This window comes from Drosophila sulfurigaster, chromosome 3, assembly GCF_023558435.1.
Source record: "Drosophila sulfurigaster albostrigata strain 15112-1811.04 chromosome 3, ASM2355843v2, whole genome shotgun sequence".
Lineage (NCBI taxonomy): Eukaryota > Metazoa > Arthropoda > Insecta > Diptera > Drosophilidae > Drosophila > Drosophila sulfurigaster.
The window spans coordinates 15252566-15273210 of record NC_084883.1 but is presented as its reverse complement, the minus strand read 5'-3'; the positions used below and the strand labels follow the sequence as shown (position 1 = coordinate 15273210).

Genomic DNA, 20645 nt, shown 5'->3' with positions numbered 1-20645 from the left:
ATCGAGTTAGCACAGGGTGTATCTGAAATATCGATAGATTCATTTATTACAACGTTTCATTGATTTTAAGATACAGAAGACTTTGACGCCTTGCTCAGAAATAATTTAAAACAAAGGATTTTTTAAAGGCTTTGTCTTAAAAGCCTAATTCATGTAATAATAATTATATTATTTGGCTGCTATAAAACGTCGATGATTGTAATCAGAAATCGATGTTAACAAAAATTTGATAAGCATCGATAGTGACATCGACGGGTCCATCTCTATGATCCAGCTATAATTTATAACAAATAGCTGTGCACTCTCGGATTTTACTTTCAATTTGTTAAATTTGTTGTTGCAGCAATATGCCACCAAAAAAGGCGCCTGCTCCTAGCAAAAAGACGGAGCAAAAGAAGAAGGAGAAAGTCATTGAGGTAAACAAAAATTGCAATTGTCTTCAGTGGCATTGCCCCCGTCCAACATAACCTCAATGCAGGAACCACGACAAAAACTTGCCTCTGGACAAATGTACAACGTCAACAACAATTTTATAAAACAATTTTACAAATCTTGACAGGATAAAACTTTTGGTCTGAAGAACAAAAAAGGCAACAAGCAACAGAAGTTCATACAGCAAGTTCAGAAACAAGTGCAGGCCGGCGGACATCATCCACGAGCAGATGGCGACAAGCGCAAGGAGGAGAAGGAGAAGAAGTTGGCCGATCAGCGTGAATTGGCCATGATCTTCAAGCCGGTGCAGGGGCAAAAGGTGGAGAAGGGCACGGATCCCAAGTCGGTGGTGTGTGCATTCTTCAAACAAGGAACTTGCACCAAGGGAGACAAGTGTAAATTCTCTCACGATCTGTCGCTGGAGAACAAGGTGGAGAAACGTTCCATGTATGTGGATATGCGTGACAGCGAAGATGATCCCATGACCAACTGGGACGATGCCAAGCTGAAGGAGGTGGTGGACAAGAAGCACTCGGCTGAAAAGCGACGCCCAACCACGGAAATTGTAAAGAAAATAAATCTTTGCCATTTACAACTTATTTATTAATCAAATTGCTCACACAGATTTGCAAATACTTCCTGGAAGCTGTGGAGAAGTCCAAATACGGCTGGTTCTGGGAGTGTCCCAATGGGGAGAAGTGCATCTATCGCCATGCGTTGCCTCCTGGCTATGTGCTCAAGCGCGACAAGAAGAAGGAGGATAAACCAACGGAGATTTCGCTGGTCGATCTGATTGAGAAGGAACGTGCTGCATTAGGTCCCAATCAGACACGCGTCACGTTAGAGTCCTTCCTCGCTTGGAAGAAGCGTAAACTGCAGGAGAAGAAGGCGAAGCTGGCCGCCGAAGAGGAACGCAAGAAGAGCGACTTTAGCAAGGGTAAACAGTTTGGCATTTCTGGTCGTGAAATGTTCAGCTTCAATCCCGACCTGGTCGACGATGGACCCATGGAGGAGGGCGATGCTGCTTTCGATGTCTATAACCGTGAGGATGATGATGATGAAAATGTCGTTGAATTTAAAGAGCTCGATTTGGCCGCTCTCTCGTTGGCCGCACAAGAAGTTGATGGCTCTGGCACTGTGGCATCCAGCACAAGATTACTTGATCAGGCCGAAGAAGCAGCCAAAACTGCTGCAGCCGAGGATGCAGCGGCTGCGGCAACCAGCTCTGTCGACAGTGCGCCCGCGATTAACAAAGATTTGTTTACCGACTTGGATTTGGCAGGCGAATTGGATGATTTAGATCTTGACGATGACGATGATGATGAATGAGGAGAGTTCAACGAGAAGAGCAACTAATAATGCTTTGTTATAGTTTGATATTCAATTGCATAACGTTCATAAAATGATTTTTGCCTTTAGCAACTTTCGATCAATAAAATTGTGGCTTAAAAATGCTAAGAGCCTTCGCCAGTTCACGATAATTGAGAAATTTTAACAAAACAAAATACGATTTAATACATTTATTAGCTAAATAAGTTAACACATATGCCCAAGATCAAGCGATTGTCAAGTTTGGGATACATTATTCAGATACATTCAAGTGGATCTCCTTTCGCAAATATCTTGTCCATAGCTTGCTCATTCCAACGATTGACGCGTCGACATATTTGAACAGCTTCATTAATTTCCGTTCCGCATGCAAGTGTTCTTGCTCGATCCAAAATGTATTCTATTTTACGAGCTCGCGAGTTATAAAATTGATTAAACTTTCGGGCAACATTAATATAAGGTTCCTTCTGCTTGTCTGACAAACATTTCCAAAGAGATCCAGCCACCGCACTGCTCTCGTAGGCCGACATTGGATCATCCGAGTTTGCGTCGACTTTACGAAAGTGTTGCAGGAAAATCAAGAATGGATTTCGACAATAGCGTAAGCTGCAATTTTTGTAATTTATGCCTTTTAAGAAGTTATCTTTTATTCTAGTCCGTCGAACCATATTGTTTTTTGTTAAACGATACAATATATTAACAGGAAATTTTGTTTTGTAGACTAAAACTATTTGAAAAGACGTTAGACAATATGAAATTCAAATGCTTCTTTTTGAATTCAATTCCCACGTTTACTATATTCTAATTAAATTATTGATCTACCAAAAGCCTGGCGGCAACACGCCCACAGCTTGTGGAATCTGACGTTCACGTAGAAATTTCGATAGCAACATCTCCAGACGTGTCTTGGGTCCACCCTCATCATACGCCGCCAGCTGCGGAATGTACACAGTCTGGATGTAGACCAAAAGCTTTAGAAAGTTCGTTCCATAAGCACGCCACAGCTCGAAGCCAAGTGTCTGCAGCATCTCCATGATCATTGTGGCGCAAATATCGGGCAATGGCTTCACAAACGTGATGTGGGTCAACCAACGCCAAGCTTCGTCCAGGCCAAAGCATTGCGCAGGACCATCAATCTTTCGGCTGGGTGTCATGATGACAGCTGCATAGAGACGAGCAATGCCTGTTTGACGTTTGAGGAACATGTCCGGTTTCTCCAGTTCATTGTTATCCGACAGTCGATAGCCCATTGTCTTGAGGTATTGCTCGGGAGTCTGATCCGGTTGTTGGGGTATAACATATGGCACCAGATACGGTGACTCCTTGTACATGTAAGCCAGAAAGATTTTGCCAAAATCGGGCAACAGTTTCCAGAATGTGTTGATCACCGAGGCAAAGGGGAAAGCTGCTTGTGGATTACTGGAAATGGCGGTGTCCGTTTGACTGACAAACTTCTTGGCCATCAGCAATATGCAATAGTCACGCGCCAAGGGATGATCATTGATGGTTATGTTGCTGCCGTCCATAGTTCTCACCGGCTGACCGGCAAAGAAATTGTACAGCTTGTCAAAATTCGTGGTGAGATGTTGTGGACTGCTTGCCGTGATGGCATTCAATGGCACGTTGATGGTGCGTTGACAATTGGTGCGATACTTTTTCCAAGCCTCGTCCGTTTGCAGTGGTTTCACTGCGTCCACTTTGCTCTGGTACAGCGCATTGATTTCATTGTAGAAAGCCAAGCGTGTGGGATGCACATAACTTGTAGAAATGCCACTTGTTGCAGTTGCAGTGGCAGCTGTTGGTGGTGCGGCTGCTGGCGCTGCCGCACTTGGTGTTGTCTCCGCTGGCTGCTGAGCTTCCTCTGCCTTTGGTGCTGCTTTGAGCAGTGCTTCCAGCTCCTGCTGATGCTTTTGCTCTTGTTGTTGCTGCTCCTCTTGTTTCTTTTGCCGTTGTTGCTCTAAAAGCAGCAGTCGCTCCTTTTCTTTTTCCTCCGCCTGCTGCTTGGCCTTGATAAGCTGCTGCTGCTCCTGTTCCGTCAGCTGCTGATGCAGTTTCACCTCCAATTTGTCTAAACTCTGGCAATATTGTTCCGCGGTGAATATGCTGTTCAATTCTAGGGCCTCAGAAGTACCGCACTTGAGTTTGCCAACTAACTGATCGAACTGTTGCGCCAGTTCGCGTAGTTCTTGATTGATAGCCGCACACGCCTGGACACTTTCTGTATCTAGAGTGAGCAGTAGTTGCGCCACCTTCTCGTATTTGCCGCAGAAGCGACTGTGACAACACGAGACGGCTTCAATGGTTAGCAGTAGTAGTTTTTGGTTATTTCGCTTGAGTAGCGTCTGCTGTTCTCTTTGTTGTGCCTCCAGCTCGCTTTTGGCCAGCTGTTCCGCCTGTTGTTGTAGCAGTTTGTCATTTTCCTTGCGTTGCACGCGACTGTGCGCATAGAACTGATTTTGCTCTGCCTGCCGCTGCAGCGCTTTCTGTCCATTAAGTGCACTCTGTTGTCGCTCCTTAATCTCCTGCAGCTGTAGCTTGACGCTACGCTTACATTCCTCGGCCAGTTCGCGCTTCGCAATGCTCGCATTAATGATATTGGCATCGGGAAATACACTTGTCTCAATCAGTTCTATGCCCGGTGACGTCTTGACGACTTTTGTCGCTACTTTGTGCACTGGTAGAACTGGAAGCGCATCCTGTTTAATCTCCAAGCGCAATGGTTTTCGATCAGGGCCGAGACTCCGGGGTCCAGTGCATGTGATTGAAGCGATTGCCGCATGCTGCAATACACTCTGCATGTTCAGTAGACGCGCTTGGTCGCGCACTAAGTCATCAACGCTCTGAAATTGCAATGGCATCCAGCTTAAATAATTGTCTTAAATAAGCGCACATTACCCACCATTGTGTAATTCTTTCAAAACTAAAATAAAATTGGCGGCCGTAAATAAAAACAAAGTTTGTAGAGTTGCTTATTATGTTCAGTGTTACCGCTGCAAAATAAACTGCATTTGGCTATTTTGTATACCAAATCGTTAATCGAACTAATAAGATATCGATAAATTATTTTTATATGATAACAAATGCATATAATTATTTTTAATTTTTGTTTTACAATAAGAATTTTTACACAGGAATACGAGACGGGTTGTATTTAAATCTATGTAAATTCCACCATGAAATTAGAAAAACTTAACGCCGTGACTGCCATCCATTTCAATAAGCTCACATTTTCCCTTTTCCTCCAATAGACGCAAAGCCTTGAGTAGAACAGCTTCGTCCACGCCGTGGAAATCCAGCTGTGTGGTACTTTCTCCCAAAGCTATTTCGTATAGCGTGCATATGCTATTCGTTTGTCCCCGTTTCCTGAATCCAGTCATAGACCATGTTTCCATACTCCTCCAACGTGTACCAGTACACCTGCCATTCCTGACGCCTCTTGTCTAGTGGCGCTGCATGTCCAGTGCTTTGTAGATGCTCCAGAATAAGCAAAATTAGCTCTGACGACAGGCGACGCTTGATTGATTCATTACAAAATAATGGCAAGTTTTGATCGTTGATGCCAAGCAAAAATTGATTTGTATGTTTGAGGTATTTGAGAAAGAGATCCGACCAGACTTTTAGCTGTTGCTGGCGTGTTTCATCGTGTGTCTGCAGCCTGCAAATAACCATTTATAATTAGTATATATCTTTTGGAATTTCTTTGGTTATTTACGTGAAAAACGGTGGAAATGTATACTCCCATGGCCATTGGAACTCGGCCATTGTTTTGCTAAATTGTTGTGACTAAATTCAAGTGACGTCACGCATCGACAAGTCCCAGATGTTAGGGTTGTTGCAAGTAAAATGCCTAGGGCTGCAAGTTATCGATATCAATAAATAATTTAAGGTTCAAATTTGAAAATCCCGGGCGAGATACTACAAAAAATAAGGCTTGAGTTGAAATGCATTTTTTTTGTAATTTGTTTTATTTGTCTTAATTAGAAAAATTGTGTACATTAACATTTTTATTCCATACTGTTTGAGTTGATCTCATCTTTGCTATTTTAATGTAATTGTTACATTTTCATCCAAAAGTAAACATGTAGAGACAAAAAAGAAGTTTTGTAGATATCGGCATTTGCTTTGCTTTCGCATTATAATCATAAATATACATTTACATATATACTTATATCAGCTATATATATTTTCTTGTTCAATATATGTATGTAAAGTACTAGGAGGCGCAACACTATACATTCAATATTTCAGTTTTTATATAGATTCTTTTATTTAGTTTCTCTTCATTTAGCTTTACCATGTGATTTGCCCTAACTGCAGTAATGCTCTACCGCCCTATTCCATTTTGCAATTCATTCATTTACACCTATTATTTAAATTTAATGCTGTTAGTAAATTTACGTTTTTCTTTTCTTTTTTTTTTGTTGTGTTTCGCTTGGTTTCATTTTATAAAAATTAGGAGCAGCTTGTGATTTAGAAGTAATTTTCGGTGTATTGGTGCTCATAATTAGTTTTGTTTCTCATTTGCTGTGTTCTAATTGGCTTTTGAAATAGGCATTTGTTAAACTATTAATTATAATTTGTGTTCATGCAGAGGGAGTTGGATCGGGGACTGCGGGTGGATGAGCTGTGCAGGCAGTTCATAGTTAGTTAACGATTACTTTCGCATGGTAGATACGAAATATTTAATGTTACTATGTTTTTGCACTTTAATTTTAGTTGTCTTTATTTGGTTTTGTACACTTGCGTGGAAATTCTCTAGAGCTATTTAGGGAATTAAAGGTGTCTCTCGATAGTTCAGTTTTGTTTGTGTTAGCTAGTTTAAAGAGTTTTACAGTTAGTTCCTAGTTAACAAGTGAGGTTTGGTTGAAATCTTTTTTCTTTTGCTATATAAGTAGGTATATGTTACTGTTACGGATTTCCTTCCATTTTGGAGAGGAAATATTTAGCATGTCTGTTGATGCTAAGAAGTATTTCTAAAGACATTTATATATAGCAATAACATTTGTTTGTCTCGTACATATAATAAAGCGATCTTCTAATGCTCTTTATTTCAAAAAAATAAAGTACAAAATAAATGTCCTATATACGTTATCTGTGCTTAAAGCATATTCTTGAAAATGTACACTTGAAATGCTTTGCTGGTTCTCTTAAAGTACGGTCGTTCAAAAGAAATGCAATAACAAATGGCATACAAATGCAATCAGGAAATAAAAAATAAAAAACAATGCGTATAAGATTTGTTTCGTAATCTTGGGACAAGGCTGGCTGAAGAGCCTTCACATCTTGGCTTCATTTACAGCACTTTGCAAAAGCATTGTATTGGGATAAAGGTTTTGGTTTCATGCTATTCGAAACAAATCTCAAGCTTAAGTTCTTAATCGGTGTAGAGAAAGCATCATTAAATAAACAATAGTCGCCTTATAAATTATATAAAATATATAATATGCTCCTCGCTCTAAATATAATATATATATATATCATTTACATACAGTTCTCAGATCTTATAATTTATGCATAGTTATTGGTAAACTACTTAAAAATGGCATGTGGGTGACATGTATGCGCTTCACATACGTTATACATTACATAGTATTAGTATTACATTATTCATATACATACAGTACATACATTTATATATATCGAGTTGCTTGGGTTGGTATAAATTGAGAGCTTCGACAATATCAATATCAATATCAATACCATTATCAATTTGAATATCAATATCCATTCCATTTGCATATTGTGTTTAGCTTGCTCCGCATTGGTTGCCTTGGTTGGTTGGTTTGTTGGTTTTTAGCCTATGGTCTAATTGAGTTACATATACATATATAAAGTTTTGGGATTCTCGAATCACTGCACGTATAGCATGACATGACAGCATGTTGTTTCACACAATGCTCCATATTTCGACTAATGACTAATACTAGAGGTTATAGCTAAACCTAAGCTACAATTTTTGCCTAAGACGACAATCGGCTCTCTGCCTTCCTGCCATGCATCCATCCATCATTCTATTCAGTTTTTGTCTTACTTGGCCAACGGCTCTAGGTAGCAGCGAACCGTATTATTCTCATCCAGCATGGCCGATAAGTGGCGTGCCGGCTGCTGTTGATGATGTGGATGATGCTGGCTCTGAAGGTGGTGTGCAGGAGGAGCGTGTTGCGGATTACTGTGCGATGTGTGCGACGACGATGATGTTGTGGACTGTGGTGATAATTTTTGAAGCTGCTGACGCTTTTGTGCTGGCGTCTGCTGATTGGCCGGTGGCAGCGGCGGTCCGGCATTACCGTGACCAAATAGCTCATTTACCGCCAAGCGTGCGCTCGGTGACTTGGCATTCAGCTGCTGCTGCTGTTGTTGCCGGTATGCGCCACGCATGGAGCCCTCACCAACGCCGCCGCTAACCCCAAAAACCGCATTATTGTGCTCCTGATGGGCTGCTGCAGCGGACTGCGATGACGCCCCATAATCTATGGGCATGCCATTCTTGCGTTGTTGGCGCCTGTAAATAAAAGAGCATAATTTTAAGTAAGCAACTTAAAATGAAAAGACAATTGAAGGAACTTACTGAAACCGCCGCTTAAAATCCTCATCCTGGAGCGCCATTAGGCGACGCATGCGCTCATCACTTTGGGGCGGCAGTCCATGCGTATCATCATCGAGATCGCTCTCATTATCCTCATCATCACAGACGCTGTCGTGCAGTTGATCCGCTGCCGTCACCTCATCATCGTACTCATCATCATCGTCGTCATCATCATCATCGGCGGCACAGCGACGTGCTGGTTGCTTTTGTTGCTGCTGCTGCAGATGTTGTTGGTGCTGTTGTTGTTTATTTCTGGAGGAAACGCTGCCACCACTGAGGCTGCCACCATAGCGACTGCCACCGGCAACAACAGCGGCGCGCATATTGTTAAAGACGCCCGTGCCAACGCTGTTGTTGTACACCTCATCCACATCGAAGTCACCCACTTCGTAGTGTTGGGCATCCGAGTTGCGATTACTCAAGATCTCCTCGTAAACGGGCCCTCCATCGCCGCCTTGATTGTAGTAGGCATCGCCCATGCCCATGCCCATGGTCATGCCTAAGCCCATGTTCTGCTGGCTAAGATCACAGTTGGAATGCTTATTTCTATACTGCTGCTGGCGCTGTTGCTGCGCCATCAACTCCTGCTGATACTGCGCCATATGTGGCGGCGGTGCTGGCAACTGTTGTCCGCCAGCGCGTCGCTGCTGATGCTGCAAGTGCAACAGATGCGCATGCTGTTCAGCCTGCTCCTCATCCGAGGACAACTGTTGTTGCTGCTGCTGCTGCTGACGTTGCTGGCGCAGTTGTTGCTGCTGCTGCAGTTGTTGCTGATAGTAGGCAGCATTGGGCGGATCCAATGCCTCGGCATAATGTGGATAGGCTTGCTGTCCTGGTGGTGTTTGCTTCATGCCGCTGGTCTTCTTATACGATGGGTAGAGCAACACTTGCGACGCGGCTGTAGCGCGGCTATGCAACGATCCACTAGGTGAAGCGGGCACAGCACCACCTCCACCACGTTTCTTCTTGCCATGCTGATTGTTGTGCTTTTGTGTCCAATAAAATACTTCATGCGCTTGCTGCGGTGATGCGCCTCCGACTCCTCCACCGACGCCTGTACCCATTGTGCCGCCTGCATTGTTGTAGTATTCCCGCTGCGACTGTGGCGCCTGTTTCCAGCTATAATAATCCGGTTGATGATAGTATGCTTCGCCTGGTTGTTGTTGCATCTGCTGTTGTTGTTGCTTATGTGCAAAGATGAGATGCGTGGAGCCAGCTGAGCTGGTGGGTGAGGCATGACCAACGCTGGCAATGCCAGCTGAGCGAAGAGTTCCCCTCTCAAGGACAACAGAACCAACGGGAGCTGGTTGCAAGCTGCCCGTTAAGAGCCCGCTCTTGAGCGTTCTCCGTTGCTGCGCCTCATTCAATTCACAGTCAGAGTTGGCGCCCATTATAATGGCATCCTCGGTGGCTGGCAGTTCGTGTTGTTGCTGCTGCTCTTGGTCGTCGCGACCCTCATCATTTGTACCCAGCGGCAACTTAGATTTCGACTTGGATAGCGTACCTGCGGAGTTTGCAGCAGTGCCGCCAATACCAGGACCACCATTGCCTGTCACAATGCCCGACGAAATCGAAGTCTTGGAGCAGCGCAAGCACTTTGGCAGCCAGGCATGCTGACGCACATACTTGCGGTATTCGCGACGTATCTTCTCGTTCTGTATGCAATGGAACACAAAGATGTAGAGACCCAGCAGCGTGTTGAAGCATACGAAGCAGTAGCCATATATACCGGCCACATCCTCGTCGAGTTTGGCGCCACGCAAATAGAAATAGGCACAGACCCAGACGGCACTCAGTAGCAGCAGGAACACAAAGGAACAACGTATGTCAAAGCTGAATAAATGAGAGATAAATGTAAGCACAGATTGAAGATGGAATTAGAGCTGCAAATCGACGTACCGAACATTGGCCAACCGTGTGTGCTCCTTGGTCTTCAGGGCAGTGCGACTCTTGCGCCGCATGATGATCCACGATAAGAAGGTGTAACTTATAGCCGCCTGTTGGAAAACTCAAACATTAGGCAACGCTAATGTCAAATGTATTTCTTTTTAACCTACCACAAAGAAGAGTAAAATAGGTGCCACAAAGGTGGCATAGAACAGAGCGTTGGCTTCCATGAGGACACAGTAATCGTTTTGCGTATACGTGCTGGGATTGATGACCAACGAAATCGCCACCACACTGAGTGAGAGGCCGTAGGACAATAGATAATAGCAGTTCACTTTGGGCGTCTGATCCACCTCCAGTAACAGCTCATCCGATGTGAGGGTCGAGTACGAGTGGAAAGCTACATGATTCAGGTTGGAGAGACACAAGTTACAAGGCTGCGCCAAAAGCAGATGAAACCCCGCCGACCCAAGCTTACCTTCATAGCAGAACCAGGCGGTGCCAGAGAGAATGGCACAGTGGAGAAAGACGGTAATAAACCCACAAAATATGCTTGTTTCGGTCTGTTCGATTCCCAGCAGAAAGAGCAGCTCAATGGCCAGCAGGCAAATGTAAATGCTGCTATAAATCGAGGTGCGTGCAGACTGCAGAAACAGATAGAGAGAGAGAGTGATTGGAGAAAAAGAGAAAGGGAGAGAGAAAAGTAGAAAATGAGGAAACATTCGTACAAAAATGGGGATTCGAAACGCGAGCAGAATAACAGCGACAATTAATAATAGTTTACAATTGATACTGTCTGCAGCTTAATTTAGTTTACAATAATTTTGGTGGTTTGGTGGTGAAAATGTCGAAAGATATTTGTAAATAAAGACTAATACAACAAATTTAGCGCATATATAAATGAACATGAATGTAGAACAAGACACGAAACAAGCAACTACTAAACATATATACAAATCATATACTACGAAATGAATAAACACAAAATGCAAACATTTACAAGGAAGAATTAGAAACATTTGTTTGTTTTGTTTTTATTAAAATTAATATTAATTACACACGCATAAAGAAAATTACGAAAACAAATGACAAGAGAACACAAAATGCATTAAATAATATGAATCATTTTAAAGTTAGTTGTTGTTGTTAGACAATGAAATGCACATACAAATAATAAATCAATTGTTAAATGATGATAATTGGGAGCACTCACAAAATGCCTAAAAACTATGATGAATATTATTATTATTGTTATTTTGAATTTTTGTTAGTGAGTGCTTCCAATTTATTTAAGGAAAATGCGCTAAACTTATTTCTACGACAATAACTAAGTCTAGTTAACTAACTAGAGTTGGATACGGGTAGAGTTAGGTTTGGAGTCGAGTTAGTGGAGTTAACATTTACAATTTGAGTTACTTATAGATTATATCACATGTGCAGAATGTCGCAAAAGCGATCTTCAATTAAATAGCTATCTAGCCTAAAAAAAACACTATTAATGTGTCTAGATCTTTAGCCTAAAATGTAACAGACATATTGTCTTGTTTACTATATATCCTACCCTATATGCCTACACTTGTCTATATTTTCTTATTGTTTTCACCACCACCACCACTTATACTGCAGATCATCCATATTGGCCTGCATAATAATGTTGTTCGCGTCGCCATCGCTCACATTCAGATTGTGATTGTGCTGCGGATGCTGAGCGTGTTGGTGTTGCTGCTGCAACTGCAACTGCTGTTGCTGCTGTTGTTGCTGATGATGTTGTTGTGACTGTTGTCGCGCTTGCAGATAATTGTGGCTAATGTTCAAGTTGTTGCTAGCCGCATTCGCAGCATTGGCAGCTGCGGCACCCACATGTGCTGCATGTTGCTGCAACGCAGCTGCAATCGATGCAGCCGCCGCAGCAGCAGCTGCTGTTGTTGTATTTGTTGCAGCTGCTGTTGCCGTAGCTGTCGCTGATTGTGTGCCATGTGGATGCAAGTTCAAGTTCAGATTGTTCATTTGCATGCCACGTTGTGGTTGATTCATATTGTTGTTGTTATGACTATGCGAGAGCACAACAGCCGCCGCAGCAGCAGCGACAACCTGCTGCTGTTGTTGCTGCTGTTGCAACTGTTGCTGCAGATTGTAATTCAAATTATTGCGATGCGAATTGCGTATGGAATTGTGCTGTATAAAATTCGTATGCTGTTGCATATTGTTGTTGTTGCTGTGGCTATTATTGGGACCAGTTGGCGTGGTCAATGTCAGAGATTCGTGTGTCTGATCGCGTATGTTATTCTGCTGGCGCCTGCTGCTGCCCGCACGCTGATGCGGCAGCTGCGTGGAGTTTGCGTTTCTTACCTTAACGAAGACGCCATTGAAGAGCTTTAGAGTGAGCAGCGCAATGATGATGAAAATCACACAAATTGCCACGCTGATGTAGATAAAAATGCGCATGTTGCCATCAAACATAGTAAAAAGCGAATGCTGATGCTCATCGACCACGTCCATGAGGATGGCAAAATTGGTCAAATGATTGCAACTGCAGACGCTGTGCGTGCGATTCGTCGACTCCAGGCTGCAGCCATTGGCAGACCAAGCACTGTAAGACAATTTCAATGTTAGCAGTTTTACAAATTTAAATGTTTTATATCGGTATAATTACTGGTCAATGTAGTTCCAAAAAACGCAGGTGGGATTGCTAACATTCTCGGTTTTCAAGTGCTTCAGCACAAGTGTGATGGGTTGCGACAGCTGAATGTGACGACCTTTGCCCAGACTGGCCGAGATCACCTTGCTGTTGAGTATGCGAATGCGCTGCTGCATTTCGCCACCAGTTGCATCGCTGTCATTTGACAAAATTGCTGTGTTGCGCACTACAAAGTGATGGAGCATTTCAATAATAATGCAAATTAATAGCTTAACTCTCAACTCACCATAACTGCGTGCACTTTTTAAGTCAAAGTGATCATAACTGGGTTTTAATATTGATTCAAGTCGATCGAAGGCAGCAAATACAATGCGCACTAAACCGCCTTCGCTGTTCTCGATGAGCGCTGTGCGCGGCAACTCAATGCGATCCGAGCTGAGAGGCCACTGGTCAGAGTCCGGAAAAACCACGTTGCCTTGTATCGTTTTTGTTTCCAAGACACGCACAGAGAGTACTAGAAAATGACAAAAAGTGTAAATAAATGTATATTGTATAAATATAACACTAAACATATATGCATAGCCTAAATGAAGGCTCAATTTAACGAATTTTAAATATAAGATTAAATAAGATAATACTTACATATATTCTTAACCTTTTGCACCACATTGCGCTCACGAATGATTGTGTCGGCTAAGAGGAAAGCGTTGTATTCGAGTCCAGTTAGTAACGAGGTAGCGACACGCATTTGATCCTCTTGATTGAGATCCAGCCACGAAGAGAGCTGTGATTCGTCTAGTAAATTGGAGCCAGTTTTAACAACGCCATGCAGCAACTCCATGATGATTGCCTCGCGTTGTCGCTGATCTGGGAATGTTTCCTTGTCGTGGAACATCTTCTCCGACATGGTTTGTATGATCTTTGTGGTGACCAACATATCGCCGCCATATAACGTCTTACTGCTGGTTACCTCAGACAGATCGTTGGCAATCGAAATCAATGAGGAGTCGCGTTGATTGACGCGCATTTCTAGGCTATTTAGCCAGAGACTGCGGCATTGCGTCAAATCCGGTGTCATGGGATGCCAGGTGGGTTCAAAGTTACGCAGTCGTTGATTCTGATTCACCTTGTGCGCCATGCTCACAGGTGGATCACAATTGCTGCTGTTCTGCACGCAATCGACACCAGCATTTGGGGGCAAGGAGGTTGTACTGCTAACAACAGGCACATCATCATCATACTCATCGTAGCCCGCATCGGGCAGTCGCTTCATTAGCACACAGCGCCACTTAGCAATGCCAGCAGCACCGCCAGGACAAGGCTGCACATTGACATCACCCACTCTCGTGATGTTCCAGAAAAGATTTCGCGCATGCGTTGGACCGCAAAACAACTTGGACTCGTCGTCGGTGCCCGCCATGCCGGCTGCATTCAGATTAATGTTATTTATGTTGCGCACAACGCTGCCACTGCCACCGGCACCCAAATTGAGGCTGCCATTCGTCGCACTGGCTGCAGTGCCTGGCGTGCGATTGGGCGAACTCTTGGTGGTCAATAGCGTGCCATCATCGGTGCCTGAGCCACCAACGCCTGTGAGAATGCGTGTGTTCGTGGGAGCTGTCACATTGCTCGAACTGCCACTGCTGCTGGGCTTGGTGGGTGTTGTCTCCTCTGTGTGATGATGATGATGATGCAACTGTGGTGGTGGCGGCAATCCATCGTGCCGACCACCAGGATGCTTGGTTGTGGTGCTCGTAACTCCCTTAAGCCGTCCACCAGGCAGCGCAGCTGTACTGCTGCTAGGCGTGGCATGCGTGGGCTGCATGGCATTAATACCATGAATGCCCACAACGCCCGGCAGAGTGGGCAGACGCGGGGGCGGTGCTGGTGGCTGTATGAGACCGCTGCCATTGCCGAAGATGGGTGGCCCATTGTTAAGCACCCAGGGCGGAGGACTGGGCCGATTGGTGGTCGTGGATGTCTGTGCCGCCGAGATGCATTGATAATGCGCCTCTAAGTACTTGTGTGTGCCTGGACAGGGATCACCGAACATGCTGGTGGCCGCCAGAACACTACAGCTCTGCTTATGAGCACATCTGGAGGGCAAGGAATTAATGCATAAAATATCTGAATACAACTTACTCTACACTTTTGATTTTTACCTGGAATTCAGCACGGTGAGACTCTTTGGAAACATGCAATTAACGCTCCATTCCACGTTGCCGTGATCATTACAAATGGTGATTGAGAAGCGTCCATAGTTGGCTCGTATCAGATTGATGATGTCACCGGGATCACACTCGATGGTGAGTTTCTTACCTTCGCATGCGTAGGCAGTCTGATATTTGGGTGCTGCAAAGGTTTCAATTTCCACATGAGTTCAATGCAAACACATTATAAATATTTTGGTATAGATTGATGTTTATATGGGTGGGGGAATTTATAGAGAAAATGATTAATTAGCGCTGCGTTGATTTGTTGTAGTTTGGTTTGGTTTGGTTTTTGGTTGATGAGATTGATCTGCAAAGACACTTACTCACTAGATATGGGGACATATTGATATAGATATGTATATACAAAGTCAAAATGGATTTCATGATACACGTTTTGTACGTCGCCTGGGATATACTTAGTTATGTGTGGTTTTTGGTGGCATTTTTTTGTTTGGTGGGTCGTTAGCGATGCTTTGTAGCAAGTAGAATAGTAGTCATAAATACCAAATCCTGCCAGCCTCAGCTCACTTTCACATCCAGTTCACAATCAGTCAATACTGCCGTCGGACATTCTGATAAATCGGTTTCCAAGTCTATTGATCTGAAATATAATATAGATTTGTTACGAACTTCTCCTGTTATTATAAATCACATAGGAAACTAGATATGATAAACATTTATCGAGCTATGGGGATCATTTATAAGGTAAATATTATAATATTTATTACTATCCTATTTCATTCCATTTATAATTGAGATATTTGAAACTCTTCAAAAAATTAATTTCTATATTAATATCGAATATTTCTTGCAAATTATTTTACGCCAAACATAAAAACTATATACAAACAAGTAAGAAAGTTACAGTCGAGTGTGCTCGACTGTGAGATACCCGCTACCCATTTTAATAGGGGCAAAATATTGCGGTATTATTTTCAAAATATACCGAAAATACTAAAAATACTAAAAATATACCAAATGGTATGTTTGGTATATTGATACAGCACACCATTCAAAATATACCATAGACGGCACAATGTGCCAGATTGTCGGCCAAAGCAACTCAGACCCCTAGTAAGTAGGCGTTTTTGCCCATACAAAAGTATTTCTTTAACAACTTCCACAATTTTTATCTGATCGCAACCAAATTTTCAGGAATCATAAATACTGTAGTAATTATACTATATACCAAAATTCGAAACTCTAGCTTTAAAATTACGCTTGTTATCCGATTTTTTGATTTGCGGGGGCGGAAGTGGGCGTGGCAAAAATTGGAAACAAACTTGATCTGCGTGCAAAAATAACAAATGCTGTCGAAAAAAAATTATAGCTCTATCTCTTATAGTCTCTGAGATCTAGGTGTTCATACGGACGGACGGACAGACGGACAGACACACAGACGGACAGACGGACATGGCTATATCGTCTCGGCTGTTGACGCTGATCAAGAATATATATACTTTATAGGGTCGGAGATGCCTCCTTCCAGCTGTTACATACATTTCCTGCCGGCACAAAGTTATAATACCCTTCTACCCTATGGGTAGCGGGTATAAAAATACTATCTTAACTTTGATATATATCTAAACTTTAACATGTAATTTAGCGAATTAACAATCGGTAAAGAAATCAACCTATTTATGTATTGAATGAAAAAAAGTGCTTTCGACAGCTGGCGTGACCCAAATAGAGGTTAAAGTTCACTTACCGCAGCTCCCATTGATTTCGTAAAGTTTCACAACGAAGTCGAGTCTTAGTGAGGTCAGCCATGACTGCAAGGCAAGAAGAAAAATCAATCCATTAGTCAGATATTTTCGTATGTACATGTAAAATGTGCAGACGACAGAGATAAAGAACTTAAGGAGGAATGCAAACAACAGATAAACAGAAAAAGGGAGTCTAAAAATACAGACACACACACACATATGCATATACACACCCTTCATTGATGGTTTTCCAAACGAAGAAAGACTCGTTTTCTTTGTACACTCAAATTGCATTCGTACCGAGTGCAGTTCTCATGTAGAGAAAAATTTCGACGCCGACTGCGCTGCAGCAGCTCTGCTGCTGTTTAGACCACGCACTGACAAATGCACACCAACACTATCAAGTCTTTGCTGCAGTCGCTGCGCTGCTTTGGCCAGCGGAGCACCCTTTGTGCCCATTGTTCTGACCTCTTTCATATGAATTTTTAAGTTGCTTTTTTTAACACAAATTCCATGATTTTAATTGATGTTTCAGGTTCGATTAAGTTAATCAATATGTAAATTGATTTTTTAGTTATTAATTGTTGATATATTTATATATTTTGATGCACTTATTAGAGAACACGACTGCACTTGCTGACGTATGCGCTTTGTTTGAACCAATGAAATTGGGAGTCACTTTTGGTTGAAGAAAACTGGTTTGAGTCGTGCTTAGCAATGGAATGGGTTCACTTGGTTAAATATTTGCTGTATTGTATTTAGTTCTTGAATATAATTTGTTGAATACGATATAGCTGAACTTGTTTAGTAACTTTATTAATATTTTTTTGTATTGTTTAAAGCCTTTATTTGCCAAATATTTAAATATTTTACGGGAGCTCAAACACGCACAACTTTCTTTTAGAAAAATTCTGTATACTTAAATAGCTGTTGGCGAATGTGTGGGAGCGGGATGACGATACATACATGAAAATCCGACAAGAAATGGAACTGCCAACTCGAGCGCATTAATTCAAAATTTAAAAATCGCGCTAAACTATTTTTGTAAAGGCAAAGCATGGTTATTAATAAGTAAATGCAATTTTTAATTATTATTATTATAATTTTTTTAAAAATCATTCTTCATTATCCAGTTACAGATTCTTGTCTACTGCCGTTGGCCATTATGTATAAAGTAGCTATGTATTCATTACGTATAATTACTTACGGCCTTAAAGTTTATAGCAACTGAATCTGAATCAAAATCTCAAGTGCACGTGTCACTATTGCTTGCTAACTCCTTATCATTCAAGTGCCAGCGCTAAGCTCAACTGCACTTCCTGAATAATGAATGCTATAAAAAGTGCATTTGTTTAAAGCTCGTAGTTTAGTATCGCTTCAAACTGCCAGTGATTTAATTCGTTCGTGAAAGTTGTATAAATAAATATGGAAAAGGAAAGCTTTTTCATTATGATAATGCTGCTGTTAGTTATTCCATGGACTTTGCAAGGCAAGGCAGCCGTTTCTAGTGTGAAGAAAAAGGATCCAGTTAAAGATTGTGTTATAGATACGAAAAATAAAACAAACAATTGCCAAAACACAACAGCTCTTGCAAGTTTTAATCAGACGGTGACACCGAAGCCCAAGTTGGCTGAATTTCAAATTGAGCAACGCAAGACAATCAGCATCACTAAAGATGATCTCAACGACCTCTTGGATGTTTACATGACCAAATTGGCAGAAAATGCAGTGGCTATAAATGAGAAAGAGCACGAAATTGATCAATTGCAATCGCTGAATAAAACTGAAGAGGATCACATGAAAAAGTATCAGGAACTGTCAGATGCTTGCAATGCTCAAAATGTTTCTTTCGCTACCATTTTAAATGAAAAGGATGCACTCATCAAGAATTTAAGGATAAATTCAAGTATTATTGAGACGAGACTGAAACGCAAGCAACATTTCATGAGTATATATAAAAAGCTAAATGCAACCAACACAGCAACAATAAGAGATCTTAAGCAAAGAGTTCTCTACTTGGAGGCAAGGCTTAAGGAAAGAAAAGATGATTTACTGGCCGATTGGGAGGCGGCAACCGACAGTTGTTTACCGCACGGAAAGACATTTGGGATACACTTGATACAATTGCCCGATTTTCGACCGTTTCTAGTGCCATGCGATGGTTCTACTGTAGCTGGAGCTGGCTGGACGGTTATACAGCGACGATTGGATGGATCTGTGGACTTTTATCGCAACTGGGATGAGTATCGCAAAGGATTTGGCAAACTAACTGGCGAGTTTTTTATTGGTCTGGAGAAGCTGCATAGACTGACAACATTTCAACCCCACGAGCTTTACGTCTCGTTGAAACTTTTTAATGGCACCAACCGATATGCGCTATATGAGGACTTCGTAATCGGAAGCGAGGCGGAGGGCTACGAGTTGAAATTGCTAGGTCATTATCATGGCGACGCCAGCGATGCATTGCGAACTCATGATAAAATGAAATTCTCGACTTATGATAGGGACCACGACGAGTTTACTCACATGAATTGCGCTGAACGTCACCATGGTGCCTGGTGGTATGACTTCTGCTCCCGAAGGTAAGCCAAAGAAAGTAAAATAAACAATTTGATTATAAATTTGATCTACTTTTAGCAACCTCAATGGAAAGTATTTTAAGAGACAAACCGATGATGCGCAAGGTATCTTTTGGGAACGTTGGTATAGCTACCAGTCTCTCAAGTCTGTGCAAATGCTGATACGGCCAAAGCAGTCTTAGAATAAATATAAAAGAATGGCTATCAATTCATTTTAATAAAGAAATATATATGCGTATTCATAAATATTTATAAGCTGAGAGAGAACTGTCAATTAGTCGGCGCTTGTTTGATATCTACATTGAGAGATAAGCCCCTTTCTCAATCCCAATCCCGCTTACAATCTCAATCCCAATTCCATTCCCATTGCATTTCTTTTTTTTTTTTTTTTTTTTTTTGCTTATTTATCTTTGCCCATTACTTATTTGTTTGTTATTTGTTTTTGTGTGCAATTCGCTCTTCACTTTATTTGCTATTAAGTTTGTTACAGTTCATTGCATTGCGCTTGCCATTGTGCTCAATGCTGCAATTAATTTTCCGCTTTTATTGCAGCAAATTAGCGAAATCGAATTCTGTACATTTTCCGCACAATTCTGCGGCACACAAAAAGATATGTAACAAGAGTTTAAATAGTACATCATTTATCACTTCTAATCTCGTAAACATTTTTATTGGGTAAATCGAAAATAGAGTATTATAAATTCTTAGAAAAAATGCGGAAACCAAGCCCAAATATTTTGCAAAGAGAGGCTTGTTGCTTGCCACAACTGCGGCTGGGAATTAGCTCTTACACTATTTTTAACGATCTGACCACTAAAATATATTTTATGTACTGTAATCACATAAAAATATGCATGACAAATCAAACTATGTAAACTTGGTGCCCCATAAAATCACACTCTAAAAATAATAAAAATCATATTTAAAAAATTTTAAAAAAGTGATATGCCGAAACCCGGGATTGAACCGGGGACCTTTAGATCTTCAGTCTAACGCTCTCCCAACTGAGCTATTTCGGCAGATGATAAAACCTGATTTATGGTAAGGTTTGACATAAGTGCTGGACAATGTTTTTTGTTCACCTACTACAGAATAAATTATATTTGATAGGGTAGCTCGTAGTCGAGTGTTTGGTAATAAATTAAATTTTTAGTGAAATGAGCTTAAAGATTATTCGCAATCAACCGTGACGATAGCTTCCTCATCCCATAGAAAGAAGTGAAATTGAAACAAATTTGATAATACTAAAATTGTGTTTATTTATTTTAAATTTGC

The 20645-nt window shown here is 41.8% G+C and overlaps 5 protein-coding genes and 1 non-coding gene across 6 annotated transcripts; 2 read left to right on the top strand and 4 right to left on the bottom strand.

The window, feature by feature from the left end:
- The first annotated feature begins 250 nt into the window (after nt 1-250).
- LOC133844926 (zinc finger CCCH domain-containing protein 15 homolog) lies at nt 251-2488 on the top strand. Its single transcript, XM_062279221.1, has 3 exons — nt 251-416; nt 560-997; nt 1057-2488. The coding sequence occupies exons 1-3, from the start codon at nt 348-350 to the stop codon at nt 1759-1761; spliced, it is 1212 nt and encodes a 403-aa protein (XP_062135205.1). The 5' UTR covers nt 251-347; the 3' UTR covers nt 1762-2488.
- An 89-nt stretch (nt 2489-2577) lies between these two features.
- LOC133844925 (mRNA export factor Gle1) lies at nt 2578-4796 on the bottom strand. Its single transcript, XM_062279220.1, has 2 exons — nt 4661-4796; nt 2578-4601 (listed from the first exon to the last, which is right to left on the bottom strand). The coding sequence occupies exons 1-2, from the start codon at nt 4661-4663 to the stop codon at nt 2580-2582; spliced, it is 2025 nt and encodes a 674-aa protein (XP_062135204.1). The 5' UTR covers nt 4664-4796; the 3' UTR covers nt 2578-2579.
- A 54-nt stretch (nt 4797-4850) lies between these two features.
- LOC133844927 (vacuolar protein-sorting-associated protein 25) lies at nt 4851-5627 on the bottom strand. The gene is given in 3 exon segments (XM_062279222.1): nt 4851-5117; nt 5119-5416; nt 5474-5627. Coding segments are annotated over 3 exon segments (525 nt in total). The 5' UTR covers nt 5524-5627; the 3' UTR covers nt 4851-4940.
- A 233-nt stretch (nt 5628-5860) lies between these two features.
- Nucleotides 5861-17699, bottom strand: LOC133844924 (latrophilin Cirl). The gene is made up of 13 exons (XM_062279219.1): nt 17025-17699; nt 16794-16857; nt 15590-15686; nt 15035-15224; nt 13515-14968; nt 13159-13386; nt 12888-13098; nt 12584-12824; nt 10713-10878; nt 10405-10634; nt 10247-10344; nt 8330-10180; nt 5861-8263 (listed from the first exon to the last, which is right to left on the bottom strand). The coding sequence occupies exons 4-13, from the start codon at nt 15067-15069 to the stop codon at nt 7789-7791; spliced, it is 4989 nt and encodes a 1662-aa protein (XP_062135203.1). The 5' UTR covers nt 15070-15224; nt 15590-15686; nt 16794-16857; nt 17025-17699; the 3' UTR covers nt 5861-7788.
- A 474-nt stretch (nt 17700-18173) lies between these two features.
- LOC133845163 (fibrinogen-like protein 1) lies at nt 18174-19601 on the top strand. The gene is made up of 2 exons (XM_062279533.1): nt 18174-19373; nt 19429-19601. Exons 1-2 carry the CDS (start codon nt 18217-18219, stop codon nt 19550-19552), a joined length of 1281 nt encoding a protein of 426 aa, XP_062135517.1. The 5' UTR covers nt 18174-18216; the 3' UTR covers nt 19553-19601.
- A 715-nt stretch (nt 19602-20316) lies between these two features.
- On the bottom strand, nt 20317-20389 carry Trnaf-gaa (transfer RNA phenylalanine (anticodon GAA)). Its single transcript has one exon. It is a non-coding gene; the product is annotated as a tRNA-Phe (tRNA).
- Between the last annotated feature and the right edge of the window lie 256 nt (nt 20390-20645).

Excerpts from the sequence above, each read along its gene's own strand:
- LOC133844926 (XM_062279221.1), top strand. The coding sequence starts at position 348 with ATGCCACCAAAAAAGGCGCCTGCTCCTAGCAAAAAGACGGAGCAAAAG. Across the intron at positions 417-559 it reads AGAAGGAGAAAGTCATTGAG|GATAAAACTTTTGGTCTGAA; the intron begins GTAAACAAAAAT and ends AAATCTTGACAG. Across the intron at positions 998-1,056 it reads GACGCCCAACCACGGAAATT|ATTTGCAAATACTTCCTGGA; the intron begins GTAAAGAAAATA and ends TTGCTCACACAG.
- LOC133844924 (XM_062279219.1), bottom strand. The coding sequence starts at position 15,069 with ATGTTTCCAAAGAGTCTCACCGTGCTGAATTCCAG. Across the intron at positions 13,387-13,514 it reads GCAAAAGGTTAAGAATATAT|TACTCTCTGTGCGTGTCTTG; the intron begins GTAAGTATTATC and ends GTCATTTTCTAG. Across the intron at positions 13,099-13,158 it reads AAAAAGTGCACGCAGTTATG|TGCGCAACACAGCAATTTTG; the intron begins GTGAGTTGAGAG and ends ATCACTTTGTAG.
- LOC133845163 (XM_062279533.1), top strand. The coding sequence starts at position 18,217 with ATGGAAAAGGAAAGCTTTTTCATTATGATAATGCTGCTGTTAGTTATT. Across the intron at positions 19,374-19,428 it reads TATGACTTCTGCTCCCGAAG|CAACCTCAATGGAAAGTATT; the intron begins GTAAGCCAAAGA and ends ATCTACTTTTAG.